The sequence below is a fragment of the Triticum urartu genome, chromosome 7, assembly GCF_003073215.2.
Source record: "Triticum urartu cultivar G1812 chromosome 7, Tu2.1, whole genome shotgun sequence".
Taxonomy (NCBI): domain Eukaryota; kingdom Viridiplantae; phylum Streptophyta; class Magnoliopsida; order Poales; family Poaceae; genus Triticum; species Triticum urartu.
The window spans coordinates 110,585,914-110,606,539 of NC_053028.1; the positions used below are offsets into that span (position 1 = coordinate 110,585,914).

Below are 20,626 nucleotides of genomic sequence, written 5' to 3' on the forward strand. Positions count from 1 at the left end.
GAATGCTGCATAAGAGAACAACATGGTGTTCTTGGACACTGCGTAGGACCTGGTGCAGGGCCGAACCATAGTCCGGAGCTCTCAAACGCGATCATACTCGAGGCTAAACAAGGTGACATGGAGGACGCTGTCGACAGCATTCTCGCGACGCAAGATGTTCTCCACAAGGCAAAACCTGGGGTCGCGACCCCAGGCGGAAGGGGCGGGACCGCGGCCACAGCAGCGGTCCTCGTGTTGTAGACGATGGTTGGGGAAGCGTACTCGCGGAGTCGCGGTCGCCGGAGTAGTAATAACGTGGGTCGGGAGCGGCGAAGTCCATGGGGCCGCACGCCGGCGAGTTCATCCTGATGGCAACGGGCTTGGGAAGCTCGCGCTCTCCTCCTCTTCCTGAGTCGTCCGAGATGTTGTCGGCGTCAAGCTTGTAAATGTTGTAGCTAGCCGCCCGTCGAGTCATCGTCATCCAGCGCCAAATGAAGGTGCTACTTCCGCCGCGGCCTGCTACGCGCGGCGCAATCGCAATCGCAGTCCCAATCCCGCCGCCGCCGTTTAGACGACGTGGAGGAGGACCCCCAGTGGCGGAGCCAAGGGGGGGCGAGCAGGGGCGTGGCCCCCCCTAATGATTGAACGATGCTGTGTAATTAGCGATAGGAACGCATGTATTGCTCGCGTTTATACGTACTTGCCCCCCCCCCCCCCCCCCCCCCCCCCGCCCCCCCCGTGACGCCCCGAGTCCGATGTGCCAGGTGTCCTCCGCTTATTTGCTGTTGTTGGCTTGTCATTTGTTTGTGTGTTGCATCTTATCATGTCATCATGTGCATTGCATCATCATGTTTTCAAAACTTGCATCCGTCCCGGCCTCCTCGTTCTCTCCATTGTCCGTTCTGAGCCCAGACACACTTGCACGCGCCCGCGGCATGTCCGAAATAGTATTTTATAAGTGGCCGGAAAATGTTCTCGGAATGGGATAAGAGTTGACGTGTGGTCTTATTATAGTGTAGATAGACCGCCTCTCAAGTTTCATCGCATTCGGAGATCGTTTGATGCCCCAACGGATAACTATAGCGGCAGTATAGTCGGTCTAACGTCGGACGTTTTCGGTCTCCGGAAACCGTGTCGGGCTGCATCTCTCCCCTCTTCTCTCAGACCAACCCGCTCTTCACAATCCACCAGACCCAACCGAACCTCTCTCGTCAGCCCGTGACCCTCCTCGCGCGCGCGTCTGTAAAGTTGTCCCGGACCCGACTCGGACTGTCGCCACCGTTGTGTCCGGATCATCCTCAAACATCTACAAAACGTCTCCGTTTTGTTGTTTGGACTCCCTAACCGATTTATTCTCGACCGCCCGATTACGATCGGACGGACCGAATGCCCCCTAACCTAATCCAACAACATATAGATATATAACAACCCTAATTTTGAGGAGAGTTGTCCCATCCATCCACTTCTTCCGCCGCCACCCTCTCTCTAAATCCTCCTCGGAGTCCACATCGAGCCAACCACACAACACCAGCCAGATCCAAAAAAATTCCACCCACTTCCCTCCTGTTTCCTTGCTGGTTGGAGCCTCCGAAGCCGCAGCTCCTGCCCGCGGAGCCCCTCGTCCCCGTGCCCCTGGTTCGCTCGGACCCCGCGACCATGAGGAGGCTATGCGAGCGGCGCTGCTGCACCTCGTCACCATCACCTGCCCGCCGGAGTCCCCTGTCCGCCGTCTCTCTTTGCCCCCTTCCCCTGAACCTTCTCTGAACCTCTCTCTCTCTTTTCTTCAGTCCACAGCAGCAGTCGCTGCATCCTCTCGCCGGTGAGACGAGCAGATGAGCCCCGCGCCCCTGCCTCCTTCCCCACGCCCGGATCCGCCGACGTGCCGCCCCAGAGCCCCGCGTCCAAGTCCCGCGCCTCCCGAGGAGCTCGTCGTCGCCCCGTTCCCTGCTTCCCGGAGTTCTTCACCGCGAGGTCTTCCTCGAGCTCGAGAAGGGACTCGCTCGTTCCAGCACGCCTCCGCCCGTGCCAAGTCCGTCTTCATGAACAGCCGCCGTCACCAAGACCTCCCCTCCACCCAGATCCTACTTGGCGTCGCCGCCTTCGCTTGCCTCGCCGTCGCCAAGTCCCTGCTGCTAGCGCCCTGTTTCCTCTGCTTCGTCCAGGACGAGCGCGTTGACCGCGCCCCCTCCTCCTCGTTCGGCTACGCAGAGGCCCAGCCGCGCCAGATCCACCGGCCTGCTGTTTGCACCGCCTTGGGCCAAGGTGAAGGAAATATGCCCTAGAGGCAATAATAAAGTTATTATTTATTTCCTTATATCATGATAAAAGTTTATTATTCATGCTAGAATTGTATTAACCGGAAACATAATACATGTGTGAATACATAGACAAACAGAGTGTCACTAGTATGCCTCTACTTGACTAGCTCGTTAATCAAAGATGGTTATGTTTCCTAACCATGGACAAAGAGGTTTCACTTGATTAACGGGATCACATCATTAGTTGAATGATCTGATTGACATGACCCATTCCATTAGCTTAGCACCCGATCGTTTAGTATGTTGCTATTGCTTTCTTCATGACTTATACATGTTCCTATGACTATGAGATTATGCAACTCCCGTTTGCCGGAGGAACACTTTGTGTGCTACCAAACGTCATAATGTAACTGGGTGATTATAAAGGTGCTCTACAGGTGTCTCCAAAGGTAGTTGCGGGATGATGTATTACGGAATGAGTAAAGAGACTTGCCGGTAACGAGATTGAACTAGGTATGGGATACCGACGATCGAATCTCGGGCAAGTAACATACCGGTGACAAAGGGAACAACGTATGTTGTTATGCGGTCTGACCGATAAAAGATCTTCGTAGAATATGTAGGAGCCAATATGAGCATCCAGGTTCTGCTATTGGTTATTGACCGGAGACGTGTCTCGGTCATGTCTACATTGTTCTCGAACCCGTAGGGTTCGCACGCTTAAGGTTTCCTAACCATAGACAAAGAGTTGTTATTTGATTAACGGGATCACATCATTAGTTGAATGATCTGATTGACATGACCCATTCCATTAGCTTAGCACCCGATCGTTTAGTATGTTGCTATTGCTTTCTTCATGACTTATACATGTTCCTATGACTATGAGATTATGCAACTCCCGTTTGCCGGAGGAACACTTTGTGTGCTACCAAACGTCATAATGTAACTGGGTGATTATAAAGGTGCTCTACAGGTGTCTCCAAAGGTAGTTGCGGGATGATGTATTACGGAATGAGTAAAGAGACTTGCCGGTAACGAGATTGAACTAGGTATGGGATACCGACGATCGAATCTCGGGCAAGTAACATACCGGTGACAAAGGGAACAACGTATGTTGTTATGCGGTCTGACCGATAAAAGATCTTCGTAGAATATGTAGGAGCCAATATGAGCATCCAGGTTCCGCTATTGGTTATTGATCAGAGACGTGTCTCGGTCATGTCTACATTGTTCTCGAACCCGTAGGGTCCGCACGCTTAAGGTTACGATGACAGTTATATTATGAGCTTATACATTTTGATGTACCGAAGTTTGTTCGGAGTCCCGGATGTGATCACGGACATGACGAGGAGTCTCGAAATGGTCGAGACATAAAGATTGATATATTGGAAGCCTATGTTTGGATATCGGAAGTGTTCCGGGTGAAATCGGGATTTTACCAGAGTACCGGGAGGTTACCGGAACCCTCCGGGAGGTATATGGGCCTTAGTGGGCCTTAGTGGAAGAGAGGAGAGGTGGCCATAGATGGGCCGCGCGCCCCTCCCCCCCTTGGTCCGAATAGGACAAGGAGAGGGGGCCGGGCCCCCTTCCTCCTCTCTCTCCTCTTTTCCCCCCTCCGCGAATCCTATTCCAACTAGGAAAGGAGGGAGTAGGACTCCTCCTGGCGCGCCTCCTCTTGGCCGGCCAGCCCCCCCCCCCTTTGAGCCTTTATATACGGAGGCAAGGGGCACCCCTAGAGACACAAGTTGATCCACGTGATCATATTCTTAGCCGTGTGCGGTGCCCCCTTCCACCATAGTCCTCGATAATATTGTAGCGGTGCTTAGGCGAAGCCCTGCGACGGTAGAACATCAAGATCGTCACCACACCGTCGTGCTGACGGAACTCTTCCCCGACACTTTGCTGGATCGGCGTCCTGGGATCGTCATCGAGCTGAACGTGTGCTAGAACTCGGAGGTGCCGTAGTTTCGGTGCTTGATCGGTCGGGCCGTGGAGACGTACGACTACATCAACCAAGTTAACGCTTCTGTTGTCGATCTACAAGGGTACGTAGATCACACTCTCCCCCTCTCGTTGCTATGCATCACCATGATCTTGCGTGTGCGTAGGAATTTTTTTGAAATTACTACGAAACCCAACAGTGGCATCCGAGCCTAGGTTTTATGTGTTGATGTTATATGCATGAGTAGAACACAAGTGAGTTGTGGGCGATATAAGTCATACTGCTTACCAGCATGTCATACTTTGGTTCGGCGGTATTGTTGGACGAAGCGGCCCGAACCGACATTACGCGTACACTTATTCGAGACCGGCTCTCCCGACGTGCTTTGCACAAAGGTGGCTAGCGGGTGACAGTTTCTCCAAATTTAGTTGAACCGAGTGTGGCTACACCCGGTCCTTGCGAAGGTTAAAACAGCACCAACTTGACAAACTATCGTTGTGGTTTTGATGCGTAGGTAAGATTGGTTCTTGCTTAAGCCCGTAGCAGCCACGTAAAACTTGCAACAACAAAGTAGGGGACGTCTAACTTGTTTTTGCAGGGCATGTTGTGATGTGATATGGTCAAGACATGATGCTAAATTTTATTGTATGAGATGATCATGTTTTGTAACCGAGTTACCGACAACTGGCAGGAGCCATATGGTTGTCGCTTTATTGTATGCAATGCAATCGCGCTGTAATGCTTTACTTTATCACTAAGCGGTAGCGGATAGGCGTGGAAGCATAAGATTGGCGAGACGACAACGATGCTACGATGGTGATCAAGGTGTCGCGCCGGTGACGATGGTGATCACGACGGTGCTTCGAAGATGGAGATCACAAGCACAAGATGATGATGGCCATATCATATCACTTATATTGATTGCATGTGATGTTTATCTTTTATGCATCGTATCTTGCTTTGATTGACGGTAGCATTTTAAGATGATCTCTCACAAATTATCAAGAAGTGTTCTCCCTGAGTATGCACCGTTGCGAAAGTTCTTCGTGCTGAGACACCACGTGATGATCGGGTGTGATAGGCTCTACGTTCAAATACAACGGGTGCAAAACAGTTGCACACGCAGATACTCAGGTTATACTTGACGAGCCAAGCATATACAGATATGGCCTCGGAACACGGAGACCGAAAGGTCGAGCGTGAATCATATAGTAGATATGATCAACATAGTGATGTTCACCAATGAAACTACTCCATCTCACGTGATGATCGGACATGGTTTAGTTGATTTGGATCACGTATCACTTAGAGGATTAGAGGGATATCTATCTAAGTGGGAGTTCTTTAAGTAATATGATTAATTGAACCTAAATTTATCATGAACTTAGTACCTGATAGTATCTTGCTTATGTATGTTTGATTGTAGATAGATGGCCCGTGCTGTTGTTCTGTTGAATTTTAATGCGTTCCTTGAGAAAGCAAAGTTGAAAGATGATGGTAGCAATTACACGGACTGGGTCCGTAACTTGAGGATTATCCTCATTGCTGCACAGAAGAATTACGTCCTGGAAGCACCGCTGGGTGCCAGGCCTGCTGCTGGAGCAACACCAGATGTTATGAACGTCTGGCAGAGCCCCCTCCTCCTCTCTCTCCTCTTTTCCCCCCTCCGCGAATCCTATTCCAACTAGGAAAGGGGGGAGTCCTACTCCCGGAGGGAGTAGGACTCCTCCTGGTGCGCCTCCTCTTGGCCGGCCAGCCCCCCCCTTGAGCCTTTATATACGGAGGCAAGGGGCACCCCTAGAGACATAAGTTGATCCACGTGATCATATTCTTAGCCGTGTGCGGTGCCCCCTTCCACCATAGTCCTCGATAATATTGTAGCGGTGCTTAGGCGAAGCCCTGCGACGGTAGAACATCAAGATCATCACCACGCCGTCGTGCTGACGGAACTCTTCCCCGACACTTTGCTGGATCGTAGTCCGGGGATCGTCATCGAGCTGAACGTGTGCTAGAACTCGGAGGTGCCGTAGTTTCGGTGCTTGATCGGTCGAGCCGTGGAGACGTACGACTACATCAACCAAGTTAACGCTTCCGTTGTCGATCTACAAGGGTACGTAGATCACACTCTCCCCCTCTCGTTGCTATGCATCACCATGATCTTGCGTGTGCGTAGGAATTTTTTTGAAATTACTACGAAACCCAACACAAGGCCCACTAGGTGAGAGCCCCCACTGTGCGTTGTTGGCCCAGTCCGATTCGGCCCGCCTCTGTTTTTTTTCAGATCTGCAATTTGTCTATTTTTCCAGAGGAGAGGATTTTTGCAGGAAAGCCCTTGTGGATCATGCATATAATAACTCACAATTGGTGCATCGGATTAAAATGAATTATATATGAAACTTGCTTAGAATTTTGTCTAGATTAATAATATCCAACTTTCATCCATGTTCAAAATGTTTAAAATGATGTTTGTTTAAATTTGCCCCTATGCCATGCTAAAATGATTTATTTCATAACTAAATAACCGTAACTAGGATTTTAATAAACTTTATATGTATATGGGGTAGAATTTTGCCTAGTTTAACATGGTGACATCATTTTGCATGATTACCAACTATAAAATATGGCTTAGGGCAGAACCGCACCAAATCTAAATATGAACATGAGGTTTTTCCGGAATTGTTGTTCGTTATTTCCGGCCTCATTTAAACTTGCCTAGATAGGTAGTTTTCATATGCTTCGCCCCTTGTCATGATAATCAACATTTAATATTGTTGGGTACATAAACGAGATCAAATCTAAACAAGTCATGTGGTGTTTCGTCAATATGCAACGGAGTTGCATATTGAGCTCCACTTAATTTGTAGGGTTGTTTATTGCACTTTGCCATGCCATGCTTCTTTAAACCGGACATGCATCATACTTGGTTGTGAATCATGCCATGCTTATGTGGTGGTTGTTTACTATGTTGTGTGCTTCTTTCCGGTGTTTGCTTCTTCGGGTTGGTTCCGATAACGTCGCGTTTGAGAGGAACCGTTCGACTACGTCCGTTTGTCTTCCTCATGGACGCGTTCTTCTTCCTTGCGGGATTTCAGGCAAGATGACCATACCCTCGAAATCACTTATATCTTTGCTTGCTAGTTGCTCGCTCTTTTGCTATGCCTGTGATGCGATACCTACCACTAGCTTATCATGCCTCCTATATTGTTGAACCAAGCCTCTAACCCACCTTGTCCTAGCAAACCGTTGTTTGGCTATGTTACCGCTTTGCTCAGCCCCTCTTATAGTGTTGTTAGTTGCAGGTGAAGATTGAAGTTTGTTCCTTGTTGGAACATGGAGATGTTGTTCCTTGTTGGAATATGTTTACTTGTTGGGATATCACAATATCTCTTATTTAATTAATGCATCTATATACTTGGTAAAGTGTGGAAGGCTCGGCCATATGCCTGGTGTTTTGTTCCACTCTTGCCGCCCTAGTTTCCGTCATATTGGTGTTATGTTCCCGGATTTTGCGTTCCTTACGCGGTTGGGCTATAATGGGAACCCCTTGACAGTTCGCCTTGAATAAAACTCTTCCAGCAATGCCCAACATTGGTTTTACCATTCGCCACCTAGCCTTTTCTTTCCCTTGGGTTCTGCAGACTCAAGGGTCATCTTTATTTTAAACCCCCCGGGCCAGTGCTCCTCTGAGTGTTGGTCCAACCTGTCAGCTGCCGGTGGCCACCAGGGGCAACTCTGGGCTGGCCTACCCGTACCTAAGACAATCTGAGTGTGCCCTGAGAAAGAGATATGTGCAGCTCCTATCGGAATTTGTCGGCACATTCGGGCGGTGTTGCTGATTTAGTTTTACCTTGTCGAAATGTCTTGTAACCGGGATTCCGAGTCTGATCGGGTCTTCCCGCTAGAAGGAATATCCTTCGTTGACCGTGAGAGCTTGTCATGGGCTAAGTTGGGACTCCCCTGCAGGGTTTTGAACTTTCAAAAGCCGTGCCCGCGGTTATGGGCAGATGGGAATTTGTTAATGTCCGGTTGTAGATAACCTGAAGTTGATCTTAACTAAAATGCATCAACCGCGTGTGTAACCGTGATGGTCTCTTTCCGGCGGAGTCCGGGAAATGAACATGGTGTTAGAGTTATGCTTGACGTAGGTTGTTCTAGGATCACTTCTTGATCATAGTTTCCTCGATCGTGCTTTGCCTTCTCTTCTCGCTCTCTTTTGCGTATATGTTAGCCACCAAATATGCTAGTCGCTGCTGCAGCTCCACCTCATACCTTTACCTTACCCATAAGCTTAAATAGTCTTGATCGCGAGGGTGCGAGATTGCTGAGTCCCCGTGACTCACAGATACTTCCAAAACCAGTTTACAGGTGCCGATGAGACCGTGCAGATGACGCAACCAAGCTCAGAAGGAGCTCGATGAAGATCTTGTCCTTTGTGTTGTTTCGTTCTAGTTGAACAGTAGTGGATCCCAGTTGGGGTCGATCGGGGACCTTGTCGCATTTGGGGTTCTTCTTTTATTTTGGTTCCGTAGTCGGACCTTGATTGTATTTGGATGATGTAATGCTTTATTCATGTATTGTGTGAAGTGGCAATTGTAAGCCAACTATGTATCTTTTTCCCTTATGTATTACATGGGTTGTGTGAAGATTACCTCACTTGCGATATTGCTTTCAATGCGGTTATGCCTCTAAGTCGTGCTTCGACACGTGGGAGATATAGCCGCATCGAGGGCGTTACAAGTTGGTATCAGAGCCTTCCCCGACCTTAGGAGCCCCCACTGCTTGATTGTTTTTAGCGGCCGTTGTTGAGTCTAGAAAAATGTTTTGAGTCATTTAGGAATTATATATCGGAGAGTTTAGGAATTCCTTTTATTCCCCAGTCTCCTCATCGCTCTGGTAAGGCATCCTGACGTAGAGTTTTGACTCTTTTCTTCTCAAATTTCACTAATTTTTTTAGGATCACGCGGGTATCTTGGAATCGTTCCGATCGATTTGTGACGACAACATTGTTCTTGGTGCCTCCTGTCATTTAGGGGTTGTGGCAGTGTCCTGGGGAGTTGAGCTCCGAGGTGTTGTCGTCACAATTTTATCGTTGCAGTTCTGGAATACCTGAGTTTAGTTTCGCCGACATCGAAAATCTCTTTTATGCAGTTGTTGGTGAGATAACCTCGACGCCACCCAGTACTGGGGCGGGAGTTCGGGAGTATTGCCATAACTCGTACAACGGATGTTTTTTCGAAGGTTGAGGTAGATGATTTCCGAAGGTTTCTTGGTTATGTGTTGAAGGATGGATACAGCTGGATGTAGGATTTGCTAGTTTTGGGTGAGATATTATGCTTCCCCTGTATCCCCAACACCTGATTGCATAACCGGAAAGTTTCGGGAGTTTATAAGTGGGAATTCAAGTAGCTCTTAGGATATCTTTCCGACAGATGTGTGATATGAAATTGGGGTTCGACGTCTAGTGGTCCACCTATTCACGGTTGGTTTTACAGTGGTCTCATTGTGTCTTAAAGAGTCCTTGGCTATGCCGACTCGGGGACGCTTCATATGCCGTGTGCACTGCCTTGTACACGATGGTGCTGTACGATCGAGCCCGTGTAGCCCCCACCATGAAAATTTTGGACGAAATCTCTATCATATGTTTGTTCCGGCTTATTCTGCAAGCCAATCCTTGTTTTGTTTTGAGTTTTGGTATTCGAGTTGCTTCGAAGTCAAATGTTGATTCCATACCTTTTCCAAGCGGTGTTCTCATATTTCTATGTGAATACCAACCCTTCTCGATCATCGAGTTTGTCATGTCAATCCTTTTCACCGGTGTTTCTCTTCAAGTGGATCCGAACATTTCAACATCCGCAAGATCCAATCTCAGCTTTCCCAATGGTGTTCGTTCATCCATCCCAAGTTGCCTTTGTTTTTCCCGCCCTCCCTCCCTTGTTTTCTTTAGGGACTCGGATTTCTTAATCAAGTATCCTTTTATTCATGAGAAGTCTCTCCATTCTTTTTCCTTCATGTTTTTACCCGGTGTTTCTCATGAAGATGTTCTACTAGTTCATCATTATTCATTCTTTTCTTCTCCGGTGGATTCTATTCAACCTTTTGGTGTTGATCATACCCTTTTCCTCATTTCAATGCTTTCTCATGCCGGTGCAATTCTTAATCATTCACCTCTCGCTATTCAGTTGTTCCGGAGTGCTGAAGATATCGCGGAAGGCTCGTCTTTTCCTTCAAGATCCGTTCAAACCTAATCCGAGGTTGTTATCTCATTCAAGCCATTTAAATCAACCGGTGCGACCTCTCTTTTTAATCATTTCAACGGTGTTTCTTTTGAGTGGGCCCTAACCCACAGGTCTTTTTCCAGGATCTTACCTGACTCTTCTTATTTTCCCGGAGCTATCCAAATTTCTTTTCGAAGTGTGACGTAAGAATGAATTTTCATCAGTCAGAGGGTTTCTCCAAGATCTTTCAAATTCTTTTCGTCGTTGGCTCAACCTCTTCGTTTTGATTCTTCCGGAGTGCCTAAATAATTCATGGTGGTGTTTCTCATCGTCAGTCTCTGCATTTGAAGACCGAAGAAGAGTTTTCCCTTGAATCTTGTTTCGTTCTATCAAAGATTAGTGGTTCTATCTTGATGTCTTCCTCTCATAATTTTTTTCTTTGTGACTATTCTTTTCACCCATCCGGTGCAAATTCAGGAGTCTTTTCAGATTGATTATCCGGAGTCCATCAATTCAGGTTTATTCATTCTCAGTTTGCAGTTATCATTCTCCGATCTTACCGGTGCATCATTCAAGTGATCTCTAATCGGTCCAGGATCTATTATATTCATTTTTATCTAAATTATCTCAAGCATCTTCATTCATTTGCTAATTCTTCCCGGTGTTTTCTTGATCTTCTCTTCGTTCATTTTTAATTCTTACGGTGGTTCGTTCAAGATTTGTCTTCTTTATCAATTTATTCGTTGTTTCAATCCTACCGGTGGTTCGTTGAAGACCTTCTCAAGCATAAGTTATACCTCTCTTTAATCCTTTCCACGAGAATAAGTAGTATGCCAAATCTGTTGATTGTCATCAATTTAATTGATGAAGGATAAGCATAATGTAATACTTATTCTTGTTTCAACCAAGTGTTTAACTCCGTATTCCGGAGGCTCATCAAATTCTCAGTTTCATTTGTTTCATCTTTTCTTTTTCGGAGTTCCGAGGTTTTCCGTTTTATCTCGTCGCGAAGACCCATCTAATCATTACAAGGATTCACCTTGTGTTTTCAACTTCTCTTTCCTTTCGTTTGATCATTCTTTTATTACCGGAGTTCTTCATGGAGGTTCTACATGATGGTTCATCAAGGATTTAATTCCTTCTCGAAGTTTTTCATCGAGATTCTTTTAAGGAGCTCAAGTACTCTTCATCTTGCAATCCGGAGTGCAATTCTTTCAACCGTATCATTCGAGGTGGTATTATGTCATTGCTGATAATTTGAGTTCATGTATCATGATACACATGTTGTTAAGAATGAGGTATTTAAAATCCATCAATCTCGTCATTGGATTTATCTGGGGTTATATTTCGCCTAAAGCTTTCCCTAAGGATTAATGCTATTAATGGTGATAATATATGATCCAAGTTCTCCATCTACCCTCCCGGTGAAATAAGTTTCTCGTCTCCTTGTTGTTATCAATCCAAATTTTTTTCGTGAGTGGCAGGTTGTCACCTCATAATTTGAGATGTATTCCATAAGACCATATCAATCTTATTCTTTTCGTTGTTGGTTTTCCAACAACTCCGTTCTAGCATTTGTTGTAAGCATGCTCTCATTTTTTCCCTTCGTTCATTCTAGTCTTACTTTTGTTCCGGAGGCATTGTGATGTTGCTCTCTTCAACCGTCTTCTGTTTTTGTCAGGATCGTGTTCTCTCCTGTGCTTATTCAACTAACCGGAGTGTTGTGTCTTCTCTTCTAGTTCTTTTGATCTTATAAAGTCTTGCATCCCTTCTCAACCGGAGTGCTGCCCAAAGTTGTTCTTCCTTGTTCCTCTTTACTAACGGAGTGCTTTCAACTTCATTTATCACCATTGTATTCTTTTCTCAAAATGGCTTAACCATTTCAAGGTTCTTTGGTTTCACTCGTTTGTCAAAGGAGCAACTTAGTTTTACCTCTTCTCTTTCTCTTCCGTTTTCCCTCCGGTGCCATTCTAGATCTCGGGACGAGATCCTCTCGTAGTGGTGGAGTGTTGTGACGCCCCGAGTCCGATGTGTCAGGTGTCCTCCGCTTATTTGCTGTTGTTGGCTTGTCATTTGCTTGCGTGTTGCATCTTATCATGTCATCATGTGCATTGCATCATCATGTTTTCAAAACTTGCATCCGTCCCGGCCTCCTCGTTCTCTCCGTTGTCCATTCTGAGCCCGGACACACTTGCACGCGCCCGCTGCATGTCCGAAATAGTATTTTATAAGTGGCCAGAAAATGTTCTCGGAATGGGATGAGAGTTGACGTGTGGTCTTATTATAGTGTAGATAGACCGCCTGTCAAGTTTCATCGCATTCGGAGATTGTTTGATGCCCCAACGGATAACTATAGCGGCAGTATAGCCGGTCTAACGTCGGACGTTTTCGGTCTCCGGAAACCGTGCTAGGCTGCATCTCTCCCCTCTTCTCTCAGACCAACCCGCTCTTCACAATCCGCCAGACCCAACCGAACCTCTCTCGTCAGCCCGCGACCCTCCTCGCGCGCGCGTCCGAAAAGCTGTCCCGGACCCGACTCGGACTGTCGCCACCGTTGTGTCCAGATCATCCTCAAACATCTGCAGAACGTCTCCGTTTTGTTGTTTGGACTCCCTAACCGATTTATTCTCGACCGCCCGATTATGATCGGACGGACCGAATGCCCCCCTAACCTAATCCAACAACATATAGATAGATAACAACCCTAATTTTGAGAAGAGTTGTCCCATCCATCCACTTCTTCTGCCGCCACCCTCTCTCTAAATCCTCCTCGGAGTCCACATCGAGCCAACCACACAACACCAGCCAGATCCAAAAAAATTCCACCCACTTCCCTCCTGTCTCCTCGCTGGTTGGAGCCTCCGAAGCCGCAGCTCCTGCCTGCGGAGCCCCTCGTCCCCGTGCCCCTGGTTCGCTCGGACCCCGCGACCATGAGGAGGCTATGCGAGCGGCGCTGCTGCACCTCGTCACCATCACCTGCCCGCCGGAGTCCCCTGTCCGTCGTCTCTCTTTGCTCCCTTCCCCTGAACCTTCTCTGAACCTCTCTCTCTCTCTCTTTTCTTCAGTCCACAGCAGTAGTCGCTGCATCCTCTCGCCGGTGAGACGAGCAGATGAGCCGCGCGCCCCTGCCTCCTTCCCCACGCCCGGATCCGCCGACGTGCCGCCCCGGAGCCCCGCGTCCAAGTCCCGCACCTCCCGAGGAGCTCGTCGTCGCCCCGTTCCCTGCTTCCCGGAGTTCTTCACCGCGAGGTCTTCCTCGAGCCACGCCGCGGCCTCTGCTTCCTCTTCGTCGAGAAGGGACTCGCTCGTTCCAGCGCGCCTCCGCCCGCGCCAAGTCCGTCTTCATGAACAGTCGCCGTCACCAAGACCTCCCCTCCGCCCAGATCCTACCTGGCGCCGCCGCCTTCGCTTGCGTCGCCGTCGCCAAGTCCCTGCTACCAGCGCCCTGTTTCCTCTGCTTCGTCCAGGACGAGCGCGTTGACCGCGCCCCCTCCTCCTTGTTCGGCTAAGCAGAGGCCCAGCCGCGCCAGATCCACCGGCCTGCTGTTTCCACCGCCTTGGGCCAAGGCCCACTGGGTGAGAGCCCCCACTGTGCGTTGTTGGCCCAGTCCGATTCAGCCCGCCTCTGTTTTTTTTCAAATCTGCAATTTGTCTATTTTTCCAGAGGAGAGCATTTTTACAGGAAAGCCCTTGTGGATCATGCATATAATAACTCACAATTGGTGCATCGGATTAAAATGAATTATATATGAAACTTGCTTAGAATTTTGTCTAGATTCATAATATCCAACTTTCATCCATGTTCAAAATGTTTAAAATGATGTTTGTTTAAATTTGCCCCTATGCCATGCTAAAATGATTTATTTCATAACTAAATAACCGTAACTCGGATTTTAATAAACTTTATATGTATATGGGGTAGAATTTTGCCTAGTTTAACATGGTGACATCATTTTGCATGATTACCAACTATAAAATATGGCTTAGGGCAGAACCGCACCAAATCTAAATATGCACATGAGGTTTTTCCGGAATTGTTGTTTGTTATTTCCGGCCTCATTTAAACTTGCCTAGATAGGTAGTTTTCATATGCTTCGCCCCTTGTCATGATAATCAACATTTAATATTGTTGGGTACATAAACGAGATCGAATCTAAACAAGTCATGTGGTGTTTCGTCAATATGCAACGGAGTTGCATATTGAGCTCCACTTAATTTGTAGGGTTGTTTGTTGCACTTTGCCATGCCATGCTTCTTTAAACCGGACATGCATCATACTTGGCTGTGAATCATGCCATGCTTATGTGGTGGTTGTTTACTATGTTGTGTGCTTCTTTCCGGTGTTTGCTTCTTCGGGTTGGTTCCGATAACGTCGCGTTTGTGAGGAACCGTTCGAATATGTCCATTTGTCTTCTTCATGGACGCGTTCTTCTTCCTTGCGGGATTTCAGGCAAGATGACCATATCCTCGAAATCACTTCTATCTTTGCTTGCTAGTTGCTCGCTCTTTTGCTATGCCTATGCTGCGATACCTACCACTAGCTTATCATGCCTCCTATATTGTTGAACCAAGCCTCTAACCCACCTTGTCCTAGCAAACCGTTGTTTGGCTATGTTACCGCTTTGCTCAGCCCCTCTTATAGCGTTGTTAGTTGCAGGTGAAGATTGAAGTTTGTTCCTTGTTGGAACATGGAGATGTTGTTCCTTGTTGGAACATGTTTACTTGTTGGGATATCACAATATCTCTTATTTAATTAATGCATCTATATACTTGGTAAAGTGTGGAAGGCTCGACCTTATGCCTAGTGTTTTGTTCCACTCTTGCCGCCCTAGTTTCCGTCATATCAGTGTTATGTTCCCGGATTTTGCGTTCCTTACGTGGTTGGGCTATAATGGGAACCCCTTGACAGTTCGCCTTGAATAAAACTCTTCCAGCAATGCCCAACATTGGTTTTACCATTCTCCACCTAGCCTTTTCTTTCCCTTGGGTTCTGCAGACTCAAGGGTCATCTTTATTTTAACCCCCCCGGGCCAGTGCTCCTCTGTGTGTTGGTCCAACATGTCAGCTGCCGGTGGCCACCAGGGGCAACTCTGGGCTGGCCTACCCGTACCTAAGACAATCTGAGTGTGCCCTGAGAAAGAGATATGTGCAGCTCCTATCGGGATTTGTCGGCACATTCGGGCGGTGTTGCTGGTTTAGTTTTACCTTGTCAAAATGTCTTGTAACTGGGATTCCGAGTCTGATCGGGTCTTCCCACTATAAGGAATATCCTTCGTTGACCGTGAGAGCTTGTCATGGGCTAAGTTGGGACTCCCCTGCAGGGTTTTGAACTTTCGAAAGTCGTGCCCGCGGTTATGGGCAGATGGGAATTTGTTAATGTCCGGTTGTAGATAACCTAAAGTTGATCTTAATTAAAATGCATCAACCGCGTGTGTAACCGTGATGGTCTCTTTCCGGCGGAGTCCGGGAAGTGAACACGGTGTTGGAGTTATGCTTGACGTAGGTTGTTCTAGGATCATTCCTTGATCATAGTTTCCTCGATCGTGCTTTGCCTTCTCTTCTCGCTCTCTTTTGCGTATATGTTAGCCACCAAATATGCTAGTCGCTGCTGCAGCTCCACCTCATACCTTTATCTTACCCATAAGCTTAAATAGTCTTGATAGCGAGGGTGCGAGATTGCTGAGTCCCCGTGACTCACAGATACTTCCAAAACCAGTTTGCAGGTGCCGATGAGACCGTGCAGATGACGCAACCAAACTCAGAAGGAGCTCGATGAAGATCTTGTCCTTTGTGTTGTTTCGTTCTAGTTGAACAGTAGTGGAGCCCAGTTGGGGTTGATCGGAGACCTTGTCGCATTTGGGGTTCTTCTTTTATTTTGGTTCCGTAGTCGGACCTTGATTGTATTTGGATGATGTAATGCTTTATTCGTGTATTGTGTGAAGTGGCGATTGTAAGTCAACTATGTATCTTTTTCCCTTATGTATTACATGGGTTGTGTGAAGATTACCTCACTTGCGACATTGCTTTCAATGCGGTTATGCCTCTAAGTCGTGCTTCGACACGTGGGAGATATAGCCGCATCGAGGGCGTTACACCCCCGCCCCCCCTATACGGCGTTAATTTAAGAAAAAGGCAGAAGGCCCATGTCAAGCCCACACTAGCGCCGTATGTTCTCGCGTGATCAGCCTGTACGTACGTTTAGCTCCAAAAAAGCTCAAAAAAAAGATTAGCATGTACGTGGAATAGGCTCATAAAAAACATGTACGTGGATTAGTCCCCGTTGTTCGGTGCCCTCGCCCGCCCGGCCGGCGGCCGCCTCTTCTCCCTGACCTACTGCTCCCGATCCTATTCATACAACGTAAGTGCGACGGCGCGACGCAGGCTCGCAGCCTGATTTCCAACCAACAGAAACTAGGCAATGATCCAAAGGTTTAGCACATCGCACCATGCATCTACTAATCTCAATTCTCATCTTGTATCATTGTTGGACATATATACATCAGATTTTACTAGTTTACATGTTCTGGTTGTCTGACTTGTAATGCTACGATTCTATGAAGAATTCCTATCATGTACATGTCCTAAAAATTATAGTGACCGTGATGCAAATTATCTTGTATGAGTAATTATTTGCGATGCAAATTTTCCCTATGTCAAACTTATCCAATATAGCTAATTGTCACACTGCAATTCAGCAGCTATGAAGAGAAAAGCGTTGTCAAACACTGTCCACGTTATTTCATTATTTAAGCAGGTTGCTTCCAGTTCTCCACTGAAATTGTTAATAAGGCTGATGTGCAAGTCATAAATCTGGTCCAATTGACACCTATGATCAGGATATGCTGGACATGGTAAGTGTTGCAGAACAAGCAAAAACATGTTAAATTGGGAGCTGCCACTAGACAAGCAAGTTGAAGCTCTAATAGAAGTGCCTCCAAAATATTGATTTTATTTTAAGCGCCAAACGAGAGACTTACTTGGGTTAAAAGTTGAAAAATTTTAACAGGTAAGTTCTCTTTCTGTGAGATTATTAATTTTTTGTCATGTTATTGGCAATTGTAAAGATAAATTTGAACTTATACAACTTTGTATCAATATTTTGTATCGTGTGGCATATATTACAGTATGATGATTGTTATTTTTTGGTCTAGAAAAAGTTTAGGAACTTGACTTGGCCCCCACTATACCAAAATCCTAGCTCCGTCCCTGAGGACCCCTCCCCGAACCTGCCGCCCATCGCTGATCCTGATCGGCCTAATAGAAAGGTTGGATTCTGAAGCGACGTTGGTCTGGTGGCGGGAGATTGATTTACAAGTAGAGGGGAACATCCAGTTCAAGTCGTAATCGACGAGGACGGTCGATTTCAAGTCGGTTAGGACGCGATCGATGTAAGAAAACGGCAGCGAAGAAGAGCATCTCATCCGATTTAGGTCGAGTAACGTGAATGTGTGATGTTATGTCAGAATCGGTTGACGTGGGGAGGTTAATTAAGCCCATAGTTTTCATTTCTTTGTGTCCTTATAAACACAACAAATCAACAAATCATGGTGCGTGATACCTAATCGAATTCAACAAATGAACAAATCAATCAAGGGACGGTTGAGCACTGGCCATCTCTCCTTTTTTTATCTACAGCAAAAGCCTGAGCTTCTTGGCGGGGAGAGGGCTCTGCACCTCCTCCTCCTCGGCCCACCTCTTCAACCCGGCATTAACGTTCTCCGGCATGGGCAGCAGGTTCAGGTCGAAGTTCCTCAGCACGGAGGACGACGCCGACACGGAGACGGAGACGGACATGGACACGGAGGTGCCGTCCCAGTAGTGGCAGCGCTTGTGCCCGCCGAGCGCCTGCCCGGTCGCGAAGCCCCGCCCGCAGACGGTGCACTGGTGCGGGCCGCCGCTGCTCCCGCCCGAGGACGCCGCCGCGCTCGCCTCCGACCCAGCGCCCGCGGACGCCTGCGCCACCACGACGCACCGCTCTCCGGTGGGCGGCGGCTTGCGGTGGCTCGACTTGTGCCCGCCGAGCGCCTGGTACGACGCGAAGGCCTTCCCGCAGACCGCGCAGCTGAAGCGCAGCTCCTGCGCCGGCGCGGGGGCCGGGCGCCACACTCTCGCTTGCCCCTCCATCCCCTGCACCTGCTGCCCGCTTTTGGCGAGCGCGGCGAGGCAGATGGCGAGGTAGTCGTCCTTGTTGAGCGCCGGCGCGGCGGCGGGGACCAGGGAGAGGGAGAGGGAGAGGTCGGTCTGGTCAAAGAGGGCCTGCATGGCGGCGGCAACCATGGCTAGCTGCTGATAATCGATCGAGCGCTGGAAGCTTGGTCGATTGTTGACTGCTGATCGATCACGCAGGCAGGTAGCAGAAGGAAGGATTCGTTGGTTTGGTTTGGAACTTTGGACTCGGCTGAGGATGAGGATGGCGCCAGCCGGGCTGGCATATATAGTGATCGGAGGTGGGGTGGGAAAAGCGGCGGGGTGATGAGGACATGAGAAGAAGTGAAGAAGTCGCAGGCAGTGGTGGGATAGGAGGATGGTGAGTCAAACATGGCGAGCGGTCAGCGTCGCGCACGCACTGGCCTGGCCGTTGCTGCGGCGTTGGTTCGCGCGACACCCAACTTGCCACATAAAATAGTGTATCCACTACGTAGAGAGTGGCAGGAGTATATTTTTGCGGCAGCTGGTACGTTAGTGGTTGGCGCGGCACCTGAGCTGAGCACACGTGCGGGATTTGCCAAGCAGGCGGCGTGTGTACGCACACTGGACTAGAGCTACGCTACTTTCCGACGCCATGATACGCAGGCAGGCCAGCGTGGGGCAACTGGTAAACCAACGTCCCGATACAGTGTACGATTCAGCAAACAGGAGCTTGAAGATGTCCTGTCTTCACACCTCAAGATTCGGTTTGGAATTTTTTTTGGGCTCAGTCCATTCTAACATAGTAGAGTTTAGAGCCTCTACAGCCGGGCACCTCAAACTCGTCTCATACGTCCGGGCGGGTCGCGCGATCATTGTACGGTCACGAGTTTAGAGACTTAAAAATAAACTTTATGTAAATACTATCAATGATTCGTATCAACATTTGCTATTTATGTGCGACATTAGCTTATATGATAAACGTGCATGGATTTGAGAGTCAGATTTGATATATGTGGATGCCGGGATGGAAATATGAGAGGCCGTCCGGATGTGCCCGTGGGCGTGCCCGGGCGAGTCCGTGGGCGTAATAAGGGGTCGGATTTGTCAAGTCCGGCTATAGATGCTCTTACATTCTCTATGAATGACAGTAAAAACTGGTAACTATTTTGTTAAATGGGATAAAACACCTCTTTTTTGATTCTCAATACAATGGTCTCTTGGAGATCTATTTGATATAACTTTTTTTGCGGTGTGTTTGTTGGGATCCGATGAATTTTGAGTTTATGATCAGATCTATGTTTTTATCCATGGAATTTATTTGAGTCTTTCGATCTCTTATATGCATGATTACTCGTAGCCTCGTATTTCTTTTTCGAATCTTTGGTTTAGTTAGGCCAATTAGATCGATTTTTCTTGCCATGGGAAGTGGTATTTTGTGATGGGTTCGATCTTACGGTGCTTAATCCCAATGACAGAAGGGGAACCGACACGTATGTATCATTGCTCTGTATGAAAAGTGTTGAATGAGGTAATTACCTTAAAAATAACAATGTAGAGATAAGGGCATCGGACCGTCTGCACCGCGCTGTCCGGACCGTGAAAACCATCCAACGTGGGCCTATATCGGTCTATGGGATGGTTCGGGCGCATTTTCTCTCGCAAACCAGAAACAAAAGTGTGGAAAGTTTGCGGGAGTCCGGACACCAGACACATAGGACTCCAACACCCAAAACCTTCCCGGGCCCCGTGCCTTCATCCTTCCCATTTTCTCTTCTTCATTCTTTCTCTCAATGAGATAATTAGTGTAAAAAAACAATGTAGGAATAAAGTCTGTAACTCGCTCTAAATTAATCAATTTAATTTTAGCCACCCAATGAATGTTGAACTGGAATTTTGATGTCTGTCCATATTTAACAGCCGTGGTTTCTATTACTCTCTATGTTAAATTTAAATCTAGTTTCTACCCCCCCCCCCCCCCCCCCCCTCCCCCCCAAAATTCTTGTATTATATTTGTCTAGATACATGTGCATCTAATACTAAAACATGACTTGATACATCCGTATTTAGACAAATCTAAGACAAGAATTTTGGGACGGAGGGAG

At 47.7% G+C, this 20,626-nt stretch overlaps 1 protein-coding gene across 1 annotated transcript; it reads right to left on the bottom strand.

The window, feature by feature from the left end:
• Window positions 1-17,877: 17,877 nt before the first annotated feature.
• LOC125521428 (zinc finger protein 36-like) lies at window positions 17,878-18,817 on the bottom strand. Its single transcript, XM_048686485.1, has one exon. It carries the CDS (start codon window positions 18,669-18,671, stop codon window positions 18,024-18,026), a length of 648 nt encoding a protein of 215 aa, XP_048542442.1. The 5' UTR covers window positions 18,672-18,817; the 3' UTR covers window positions 17,878-18,023.
• Between the last annotated feature and the right edge of the window lie 1,809 nt (window positions 18,818-20,626).